Source organism: Polypterus senegalus, chromosome 8 (genome assembly GCF_016835505.1).
Source record: "Polypterus senegalus isolate Bchr_013 chromosome 8, ASM1683550v1, whole genome shotgun sequence".
Lineage (NCBI taxonomy): Eukaryota > Metazoa > Chordata > Cladistia > Polypteriformes > Polypteridae > Polypterus > Polypterus senegalus.
In genome coordinates, this window is record NC_053161.1 from 74,630,373 (window position 1) to 74,643,126 (window position 12,754).

Consider the following 12,754-nt stretch of genomic DNA (forward strand, 5'->3'; position numbering starts at 1 on the left):
ACTGAAGAGAAATAAAAGGTTTCAGCCAAAGATCTTCATTTTACTGTACATTCTGACCTATGCTGATCAACTTTATGTGGTACCCCAAATGGTGACTGAGTACAACTGAAAAAACAGAGAAATTAGGAGACACAGAACAAACTGGAAGGATTAAACTGTTTCTTTCTGTTGGCTTGTTAGATATGGAACTATGAATTTTGTTAAGGGCAGTGAAGTCTAGTTTAATCTTCTCTGTTAGTAACTACTAATATACATAAACTTGGAAATGTGGACAGAAAGTGAAGTTAAAAAAGAAGATCTGGAAATAAAATCTTTGCATAATTAATATGTGATTGCACAATTATACAAGAAATACTCCTATTTAAAAAAATCTTTATAGTGCAAGTCAATACACACTAGCAGATAAAGAGAAATTTTTTACATTTCTTTTTATCAGTGCAACAAACTCTTCAGTTTAATCAATGTTAAATTTACTGGATATATGACACATGACTGCCGTTTACTCCTTTCTTTTCATTTTATTGTGATATAACAGACAAAAAATCCACTTGTTGACCGGCTATGCTTTAAATGTGCAATGTTATAAATTGTGAACACACAAATGCCTGTACACTGTATTTTAAATAAGACTGAAAACCGATTTATGTGTAATCAAGATTACTAGAGTATAACAACATTCAGCTGATTGTGTTATTTATCTGTTTAACTATGTATCTATATATCTTAATATTTCTAGGTGGAGGAAAGATTGCAACCTTCAGAAAATGATAAAGTTGGGTGTATTAGTTTCTTATTTTAACAAGATCTGGATGGTGTACAAATAGGAATATTTTATTACTAAGCAAAAGTGAGCAAAACAAAAGTTTAAAAACCATTGTAAGTGCCATCTTCACACTTAGCAGCCCACACTTAGTAAGAAGATAAGCATGGGATCAGAATTTTACTTACTGCCAGGTACTGAGGCGTGAGCCCTGCAAGTCCAGTGAGGTTTCCCCAAGTGGCAGTATTGAGTTGTTGCATCTGTTGTGCCAACTGTTGCTGTAGGCGTCGTTGCTCCTTATCTTTCTGAGTGTCAGCAAATTTAACCACAATTGGAGAAGAACATCCCTGTGAAAGAATTGTTTAAGACAATTAAAAGGATTTTAATCATAGTATGTTTCAGTGCCAACAAGCAACACTTTTATATTTAAAAAAAAACACAAAGTGTTTTTCCATTTCTATCACTGAACACAAACATCTTGTGATACAGCCAAAGATCAGTTCCTGTAATATTTTTTAATCAAGTAGCAAAAGTGACTATACACCACCTTAGAAAAGCATGCATGCAAGCCATCAATGCAGCATTACTAATAGAAACATGCGTGAAGGAAACACAGGTTAGGTCTATGTAAAGGACATGTGCTATCATTTGATATTAAATAAAAATACATAAATACAATGGGGTTCACAACAAGCATTTACAACTTTAGCAACAGCAGGGAGTGTGAGTTAAAGGAGGTGGTTGCAAATTTGTTGAAGTGGAAGCAAGGAATGATTTAGCAGACTGTCAAACTAAATAAGGCAAATATGTTAAAAGAATATTCATGCAAGCCATAAAAAGAAGATCCAAATATGCTGTAGAAATAAATAGTGACTAAGAATCCTTGAATACAAGATTCTCATGCTGGAGCAGTGTGAAAATGGTCAGGATTATTAAAGCACTAACTTTTATATATACTCCTGGATGAAAATATAAAGGGTAGTCAAGCATCAGTTCTCTCAACAAAGTTAGTGTTTTTAGAAACTGCTCACATACTATTTCATTCCAAAAAATAAAAGCCTTTTAGAAAGCCTTTGCTTTTAATGAATGAAGTTCTTCTAATGACATACTACATGAACTTGCCGTTAGTCTTTTGTTAATTCATATATTATTATGAATAAAGCAATATAAATCCAAGGATTAAACTAAAATTCTTCCTGAGATAAACTCCTACACTTAACCCTTTGTCTACTGTATATCAAATCTAGCACTAAAGCACCATATCTAAAAGGAGGCAAACACAGTAGCCCAGACCAAACCAATTTTAAAGATAACAATTTTTTATGAGATAAATCTAGGAAATAAGATTACTATGGAATAAATCAAACAAAAAATATTAACACAAACTTCAGAGTTCATTAAAATGGGTATTTCTTCAATTTATAGGCTGTGAACTACCCTGTGAGTAAATAGTCTCTACTGCTCTATCAGTAATCGCATCTAGATTCAAAATGATTAAAAAAACATCCAAAACTGTTTGTATGCTGTGGTTTTGAGTTTGATTATCTAAGATACTAATAAAAGTTTCTGTATATTTGTGCTATATAATAATGCCACCAATGTTAGCAACTAATGACATTGTCGGACAGTATTTAGTGTCGCTGCTTCAAGGATTGAGGATCAAGTCTGAATCTTGGGCCCAGTCACTGATGATGTGGGATTTTCACTGGGCACTCCTATTTTCCTCTCAAATCCACAACATTTTTGTTAAGCAGTAATTCTTAATTAGCCACAGTCAGTGTGGATGTTTGTGAGAAAAGGCCCTGAAACAGACCAAGCTCGGATAGGATCCAGGTTTGAGAATATTATATTATTTAATGACAATATGGCAAGATATCCATTTTCTTCTGGGACAGTCTTGTTTTTATACTTTGTGTCCCATTTAAAAATTGGAATATAATACAATGTCCAGTTTAACTGGTAGCCCTGCCATACTTTTTCAGTGAAGAGAAAACTTCATGGCAACTAGGCCATATCCCCACGCTTCTATTATTTTAATTCTAACAATGTGCACAATATTCCTTTATTGATCCATTTGTGATGACTTAATTATTGAGTTGTGTCCCATTTTGAGACTATTCATGTCTGGTCACTCTTCTTAATAAAGATGCATATGCTGAATAAATAAAGGAGTCTGAATGAAGACATGGTTAATGATAGAATGAAGAGAAGCATGCACTTGTTTTAAAAAAAAAAAAAAACAGCCTAAAAATAGCACCCAGCTAGCTGATGTAATGCTTTGTTTATTATTCTCCCAGACAGTTGACAAAAAACTCGGGTATGAGGAAATTAAATAAATACTCCTTTCATATGAAGAAGCAGAGACCTTTTGAAAAGCTTTACAGATGCATCTTTTTTTCTCTAAAAAATGCACAAGGGTATCCCTTCCACTTCATCAGGAAGTAACTGATGAGCAGCACTATGAGAACACCCAGATGAGCATTTTTACATTGTCTAAACAAATGTTTACAAGTGTTATATAAGTGGTTGAAAATATGGAACGTTCTACACAAAATCTGGTCTAATGACTAACTTTTTTTTTTTTTTTTAAAGTGAAACATTAACTTCAGGATAAAAAGCCTTGGAATACTGAGCACCATGAAAGTCTGTATATAAAGAAAGAGACTTAATCAATTAATTAATGCAAGATTGGGTCCAAAGAGCTGCATAATCTCCTTTGTTTTTACGAGAACTATGAAATTTAAAATGGGTAGCTAATTTGCTAGAAGCCCTTCAATCTACATTTCTCTTCCCCATTTGGTGCACCTCAATCCCAGTCAAACAACAGGACTTCATCAGCAATTTTCAGTTGCAGGTTAATCTTAACGAATTAGGGGTCAGCAATGGCACATGCCTGTGACTTCCGGTCATGTAGTTTTACCTCCCCTGAAACTCGTCAAACTGATTTGCAACCTACTTGCACAAAACCAAATGCAAGGCAACCAATGAGCACTCATGTGGAAGGACAATTCAATATAGCACTCTCCTAAGAAAAGGAGGAATGTGGGTAGCTCTGGACTGTGCAAACAGAACAGAGGCTCGTCTGTCTGATGTCTTTTGTTTGTTGAACTGAATTGGGAAAAAAAAACAAAACAACCAAGATTTCTGCTGAGCCATGCTGGGAAAGGCTTCGTGTAAGCACTGGTGGTGTCAAGCAGCATATTATCTATCAGCTGTCAGAACGTAGCAAGCTTGTGCTTACTATTTGTATAATCTGACATCCTCAAGGTGCAGAGATCCAGCAATGGCGGCTGTTACATTTGACATCTCCTCAGACTAGAAATCCTATAATTTATGTCCTGCTGGATTTAGGGAGCAAATACCAAAAGGCCTAATACCATCTGGTGATAGTATCATTATTGACCAACAAAGTTAATTAAGAAAATAGGAGGGCAAATGAATAAGCAGACTCTTTGCAGCATTTAAAATAACAATAAAGGTATGAAATGAACAAGTCCTGAAAAGGCTTCTTACTTGAAAATATTTGTGACATAGTGAGCTACTCTTATAGTGAACTTGGTAAGGAGCAGCCGCTGGACTTCCCCTAATTTTGCTTTAAATAAAATGTGTTCATTTTTCCAATGTTACATATTAACATCCAAACACCAAATTAATTTAATATAATCATACTTTGATTGAATATTTGCAAAAACTCAGTAACATAAGTATTTCTAAATATAAAGTCACATTTTTGGTCATAGGGAATAATGGCTACACATGTTCAATTTCATTAAAGCTTTGTTACATGATCATTCTAATCACTGCTTGCATATATCATGTTAATATTAAAATGTCCCAATATGCGTATGTTATAAACATACCAACCCTCACAATATTTCAAGCCTCTGAACAGGTGTGTAATAGATCCTTAGTACAATATTCTCATTGGTTATGTCTTAGTGGTAAGTGTAACCAAAAATACTAGCTAACTTCAATAATGTATTGTTCTGAAGCTGTGTTACAAAAACTTATTGTAATATAAGTCTATACTACACTTGATTAAGTGATATTTCAGTTTGTCTTTTCAACATTAATGATTAATCAATCTTTATTTTATATAGCTCACATCTGGAAGCAAACAAATATATGAGAGGATGCACGATTAAAACTCGATTGTAAAAATTAGTTTTGAAGCATGATTTAGGAGCTACACCTTAGTCTTAATCACCAACAACGTATTTTCAGTTTGTTCAGTTTTTATATAGAGCCCTTAAAGCACAGAGAATTTTTACTGTGGTCTACTTAACACTAGAATTCCTGAAGCCTACGAAGAAACTAATAATCCCAGCCCACCTTAAATCCTTTCGCATTTCTTCATCAGCGTCTTTTGTTTTGTAAATGCGTTGATCAGCACAAGCAGCAAGCAGCTTGCTGTCCCATCCCCCGCCTTGACAGTGCTCAACTCTCCCAGCTCAAGCCAAGGCTCCTTATCTGCATGTGATGTGCCTGGAGTTGTACAGGGTAAATAATACAGTATATGGTTATTTGGAATACATGCATTTCATGTGTGTTCCTTGTCTACAAAGATCAGGGTAAGTGTGGGATGAAAGGAAATGCGAGAAGTGCAAGAAATGCTGAACACATACCTAAAAGCAGAAATTTCTCCCATGTTATACTAATAATGTCAAGAAGTGCATAATGTGTGAAGATTTAGCCCAAATATCAAATAAACACGTACGCTTTTATTTAAGAATATGACCAAAGAACAGGGAGTTTACACATATTCTTCAATAGTGAAGACGTAAGATCTGCTACCTTATAACCCGAAGGTCCAGGATTCGAGACCTGACACTCTGAAGTTTGAGTAGTGAGATGCTATTATTATTATATGTATTAGTTTAACACGGAAAAAGTTTCTGCTTTAGGTATGTGCTAAGCATTTCTTGCATTTCCTTTCATCCTACACTTAACCAGATCTTTACAGACATGAAACACACATGAAATGCATATATTACAAATAATGATATACTGCATCATTTACCCTCTGCAACTCAAGGAATCTCACACGTAGCTAAGGAGCCTCGGCTTGAACTGGGAGAACTTTTTGCCCGAGCTGAGCTCCGTCAAGGCAGGGGATGGGAGAGCAGGCTTCTTGCTGCTTAGGCTGATCATTGAATTTAAAAAAGATGCCGATGAAGAGGTGTGGATGGATTTAAGGTGGGCCGGGATTATGAGTTTTTTCGTAAGCTTCAGGAATTCGAGTGTTAAAGACACAAAACACTGAAAACCAGGACTTCAACAGTGGTTAGAATTCACCATCGAAGAACTCTATTACAAGTCAATTTCAACAGAATATTAAAATTCACAAAAGAAATAACTCTGGTGGCCCATAATATAGTTATCTTACAATTGTTTATTCAACGTACATGTGTCTTTTATAGACATCTCTTCAATATGTCTATTTGAGGATGACTCCTTTGTTTCCCCGTTACAAGTACTGACCTTCAGTCATTAATTCATCCCCAAGAAATACACTATTATACCGGCAGCCAAGTCTGATTTAAAAAGGAGTTTCTATGTCAAATAATTTAGATATAACATTTCACTAAGTTGTGTGACCCTGTCAGTTGTTGCTCTGCTTCTTCAGCTGAAAGACAAAGTGAAACAAAATTTTCTACTGTCCTCTTGTTAATAATAATTGAAGTAAGTTCCAGATCAGGAAAAGGTGCACTAGATTCTAATCTTTGGATTTGTGTATGGCTGGCCATATCGACTCATGTTAAATCACCTTACCAATATACATTTTACTAATAGTGTGTGAATAAAACTTGTGAAAACTATACATGAACCTTAAGAACAGTGCTATATATCCAGGAGGACTGGAGGAGCGCATGTGCCTCCTCCAGACAACAAGGGGGTGACCGCCCTTGTTGTGTTGGGGGCCATGGGTAAAGGGCTGGGAAGCCCAACCCTGTAGGGGCCCTTGGTCACCGCCAGGGGGTGCCCCAATGCCTTGGGAACCCTGGACCTCAGCACTTCCGCCACACCAGGAAGTCCTGGGTTGTTTAGTTGGGTAGCAGGGACACCCGGAGGGCTTCCGGCTACCCAGCTGGTGTTTCCGCCACACAGGGGTGTGTCGGCGGAGGCTCCTCAGGAAGCACCTGGAGCCCATCCGGGTGTACATAAAAGGGACTGCCTCCCTACATTCAATGGCGAGAGTCGGGTGGAAGAGGACGGAGCTCGGAGGAGAGGAGTGGAGGCGGTCTGAAGACTGAAAGGCATTGTTGTGCAGCCAGGACTGAAAGGGGTGATTGGTGCCGAGGCACTGGGTTCGTGCACTTATTTGTATTATAGAACTGTAAATAAACGTGTGTGTGGTGAAACCAACATGTCTAACTGTTTGTGTCCGGGCTGCTCCCACAATATATATATATATATATATATATATATATATATATATATATATATATATATATATATATATATATATATATCTATATATATATCACACACACACACACATACATACATACATACATACATACATACATACATACATACATACATATATATATATATATATATACACACACTCTATATGGACAAAAGTATTGGGACACCTGACGATTACACCAACAGGGACTTTAATGAAATTGCATTCAAATGCATAGACTTAAATATGGAATTGGTCACCCCTTTGCAGCTATAACAGCTTCCACTCTTTTTGGAAGGCTTTCCACAAGATTTTGGAGTGTTTCTGAGGGAATTTGCACCCATTCATTCTAAAGAACATTTAGGAGGTCAGGCACTGATGTTGGACAAAAAGGCCTGGCTCACAATCTCCATTCCAGTTCAGCCCAACGGTGTATGATGGGGTAGAGGTGAGGGCTCTGTGTGGGCCAGTCAAGTACTTCCACACCAAACTCATCCAACCATGTCTTTATGGACCTTGGTTTGTGTACTGGGAAATAGTCATGATGGAATAGAAAAGGGCCCTCTCCAAACTGTTTGACAAAGTTGGAAGAATATTGTTTTCCAAAATGTCTTGGTATACTGAAGCATTAAGATTGCCATTTACTGGAAGTATAGGGGCTAGGCCAAACCCTGAAAAACTGCCCTGCACTATTAACCCTCCTCCACCAAACTTCACAGTTGGCACAATGCAGTCAGGCAGGTAACGCTGTCACTGTATCTACTAAATCCAGATTCGCCCATCTGACTGCCACACAGAGAAACATGATTTGTCACTCTATATAACACATTTCCCCCACTCCATCTGATGCTTGGCTTTGGACTTGGTGATGTGAGGCTTGTATGCAGCTGCTGGTCCATGTAAACATATTCTATGAAGCTCTTGCTGCTCAGTTTGTGTGCTTACATTAATGTCAGTGGAAGTATGGAACTCTTCAGCTATGAAATCAGCAGAGCACTGGTGACTTTTATGCATCATGCACCTTAGCAGACACTGACCCCACTCTGCGACTTTACATGGTCTTCCGGTTTGTGGCCGACTTGCTGTTGTTCCTAACCACTTCCACTTTCCAATACAGCTGACCGTGGAATATCCAAGTAGGGATTTCACAAACCGTCTTATTGCAAAGGTGGCATCCTATCACAGCACCACGCTTGAAGTCACTGAGCTCTTCAGAATGACCTAGTTTGTTTCACAAATGTTTATAAATGGAGATTGCATGGCTAGGTGCTTGATTTTATACCTGTGACAATGGGTCTGACTGAAACATCCTAATTCAGTACTTTAGAGGTTTGTCCTCATACTTTTATCCATATAGTGTGTGTGTGTGTATATATATATATATATATATATATATATATATATATATATACACATTGCTCATGTGCGCATATATACATACATATATATGTATATATGCGCACATGAGCAATGTATGTTAATCAACCTAAAGATATTTGTATATTATATGAAAATAACTTTTTGTACGCTAGGCTGTCAAATGTAAATAATATTTTGCAAAATGTTATCATGGAAAGTCTATAAACAAAGATTAACATGCCTATATTCAGGATGATTTATGCAAATATTTTTATTTACAAAAAAACATTACACAATGTAAATACAGTACATGCTAGATCATTCTCAAAAATACACAAGTGCAAAAATACTGTACATAAAGACTCCATTATTAATATTAAAATATTTTATGTCTAAAGAGAAAGTAAAAAATAATTCTACTGTTTCTTATTCTACAATGGGCATTATTGAGTGCACTTCAAATATATGAACACCGTCTATCTACTGAATGACTATTGCCCACTAACAGCTGCAAAATAAAGCAAAGCTCCACAAAGGAAACTAAGAAATTTGCAGAAAAATATTTTAAACCTTTTTTTTTTTTAATTAACCATTGCATCTTGTTCTAACAGTAAATTACAAATGAATGTTTTTTTTTTTTTTTTCCAATAGCTCCTTCTGCCATATTTGAAAAACAAAGTTAAATTTTTAATTCAAAGAAATTCAAAACATTTAATCACAAGACTTTTTAAAGATGATGGCTTTGAAAAAAATCTTGATAGTAATGATTTTGGTCTTTACTGTCCCAAATTGGCCATCTGTGAAACAGAACATAAACTAGAATGTTCTTGCTTAATTTAATTTAAATAACAGAAATTCACTTATAAGGCTAAAAAATTGACTTTTATATTTAAATAAATCATGCTTTTAAGTAGAATGCCTAAAAGTAAGTATTATGTCGATTTACCAACCCCATCCAAAAATATACAATTTTGGTCATAATTCTACAATACCTTAACTTTACGCCTCAAATAAATATATAATACTAAATTGAATAAACAAAAAAGTTGTGCATTTTTTTTACCTCTGAAAGTTCATGTCTTATGAAAGTCCAGATTACTTGTGAAAAGCAGCTTTAAGCACCAATAAAATGGGGCAGTGATCTTGCATGGTCTATTGGCATTATTATACTGTATAAAGCTCTTTGCAATGACATTTTACAATGTTAGGTGCATCATAAGACATGGGCTAATGACAAAAACGCACCTCAGCAACAAAGTGATCTTTAGGGCTGGTTATTTTTATTGCATGAGTTTGGCTTGTTTGAGGATTACAAAGTGTGTGGCTGTAACATTTCCCAACTGACTCCACAAAGAAGAAAAACAGAGAAAGGGCAGACGATACAGTACCTCCATGGTCTGAGACTGGTGCATGGCTTTGATTGCATTCTGTGCCATTGCCCTTGTAGAAAACGTGACAAACGCACAGCCTGTGGGGACAATGGGAAAAGGAGCAGGAGAGACAAAAAAAAAAAGAAATAAAAGAAAAAAAGAAAAAACAACAAGACAAAAGGGTTGGACACTTGTTAAACCAACACAGTCTACGAGAACGGCCACAAGACGACACTGTTCTCAGTAGTACATGAAAAAATAAACAGCTTGAATTAATCATTCACAGAATTGACTTGTTAATCATTTTACTAGTTAACAATTCATTAGAAGAATGTGCCAAGGCATTCATCTTTCATTGTGCCTTGCATAAAATTGGCATAGTTTTAAAAATGCTGGAAGTTTCCTAATTCTGAAATGGCAGAAGAAAGTAGCACTAGACAAAAAACTAAATGCACATATGCTTCTCAGCTGAACTGATTAAAAATGTAGTTTTTGTTCAAGCAACATTGGATATTGCAATATCCAATCAAAAATGCATACTAAAGACTTTTTCATGACACTAAGCCTTTGGAGTAATATTTATAGTTAAATTTCTTTGCATATGAAATGGATGAAGGCTTAGTTACGGACTAGGAACAGCTTCAGTTCATTTCACTACTGACCAATGGAGAATGATCCTGCCTTTTACATAACCTGAATGTTTCCAACACTAGGACAACATGAAGAAGCTTAATACATAAATACATGGATGCATGGAATCACATATGCATAAGCATTATTGTAGCATGTGGCACACCAATTATTAAAATGCAGCATTTTATGACAGACATTCTTTGGAGCTGTGGTTATTTAGATCTTTCAGACAAAAGGACAATATACAATCCTGCCTGTTTTTATTCAGTTTGTACCTCCCCAGAAATCAATCTGGGTATAATAATAATTTAATACCATGCACCAAGAATGTTCTAGTCTCCTTTCTTTAGGTAGGTAGCTTTATTAAATGAGTTATTAAAAGGCACTGAGGAAAAGAAGTAGCATTTGTTTCCCCTTTTTAAGCTACTTGACTAATTAGGCTGACTTTTATAATGAGTGAAATGCCATTTACTTCAGTTTTTAGTATCCTCCCCCCAAGTGAACTTTGCATCTGCCTTATTTGAACAGAGAAATCATCTGTGAAAATGGAAAAGTGAGACATATATTTTAGTGAATACTGAGCAATGAAATCCCTTTGAAAGTCTGACACATCTGGTGTTTGTTGCATTCTGGCACTGGGTTGTGAACTGCTCAGCTAGCAGCACCTGTACTTTCTCTCTTTTAGGCCTTTCAAATGACCTGGAGGTTAGTGGGAGTGTCAATGGTGTTAATATGCATAGATGTCGTCCTGAATCATAAGCCATCACATCACATTTCAAACAGGTCCATATGCCTCTAAAGAAAGCTGAATGGTAATTAATAATTAATGTTCAATTGTTCAGTTTGTTTTTTTAAGTATGTTACATTTTAGAGAAGCAGCTGGACTGCCATTGTAGAATTATCTCATTACAATAGCCCTCTGCCTGTCTCTTTTTCATATATAGTGTTGCATGCGCATTTTATATACATAGTACACAAACACTGCATATGCACACATTTACTCCTTGACAAAATATTTCAGTACTAATTAGTTTCTGCCAGTGGTTATTGTCAGCGTACTTTAAATATGTTGAAATGATTTAAGCATAACACTACTTAGTCCAGCACTTTCAATCCCAAGCCAACACTATTTTTTAAAATTTGAATACAAACAGCTATTGATTTATACTTAAAGTAATGTTTGGATTACAATTAGCATAGTGTATATATCTTAGATTATCAAGTCATTACTGTGGTGACATTTTAACCAAATAGCAGTGAATAAAGCAAGGCCCCATGGTTACCTTAGAGCCATAAGCAACCTCCAGAGTTGCTCACAAAACACATTACACAGTGTAAGAAATTCTGCACAAACATCATTCTCTTACGGAAAGGGCTTCACAAGGAAAACCATCATCTTCTTTCAGAGACACCTTTAAACTTGAACTCCCAATTATTGCTCTCAGAATGGCTTTACAATTTAGATAAACATTAATGTAATGTTTGAACAACTGATATAAATAAAGAATATCTATCTTAGTCACAGTCTTACTGCTGTTTATGATCTTATCCTGTTCGAGAAAGGAAGGATATCAACAAGGTTTTAGCTTGGCTCATCAGTCAACTTAAAATGGAACTGGCAGTAGTTTGTCTTTTATAAGGAAGCCATGCTTTGCACTATACAAAACATATTTCAAAATATTGAAAAAACAGTTAAGAGGATAAAAATACAATTTAAAAATGGCTGCATCCAGGGAAGTGGAGAAAGGTGTCAACGCTGAAAACAATGTGCTTAATAAGCATATATTGCACCTGAAAGAGGTGATAATGGCAAGAATTCTAAATATTAAGAACGAACCCTTGCTAAAAGAGACATTGTGAATCTAATACAGGCAAACAGCATAGGAGCAGTAATTGACTCCTTAGAAAGATGTATACAAGACTAAATGGCTATGAACTTCTAATTTTCTTAATTGTAGCAAACATGTAAGAAAAAGCTATTTTTAAGGAGAGGATGACACCAAAACATCACATTCAATAGCAGAATATTTGAAACTGCAACAAAACACTTACAATTGAAAATATTCAAAATTATTTAATTATGGGGGAGGAACACATTTTTAAATGTGGTTGAGGGCCACTTTAAGACTGTTATTATACATTTATGAGGTATCTAGGGTCTTAGTCCACAAAGAAATGGCAGCCATAATGGATAGGCACAGGTAGCAAATTAAGAAAGGT

General features: G+C 35.7%; 1 protein-coding gene across 1 annotated transcript in view; it reads right to left on the minus strand.

Annotated features, from left to right (window-relative positions):
* celf2 (cugbp, Elav-like family member 2) overlaps positions 1 to 12,754 on the minus strand; it is a 533,587-nt gene that overhangs the window by 47,771 nt on the left and 473,062 nt on the right. Inside the window, exons 7-8 of the mRNA XM_039761305.1 lie at positions 9,920 to 9,999; positions 949 to 1,107 (exon numbers count right to left, since the gene is read on the minus strand). Coding sequence (XP_039617239.1) covers positions 949 to 1,107; positions 9,920 to 9,999 — 239 coding nt within the window. The remainder of the gene's footprint in view (positions 1 to 948; positions 1,108 to 9,919; positions 10,000 to 12,754) is intronic.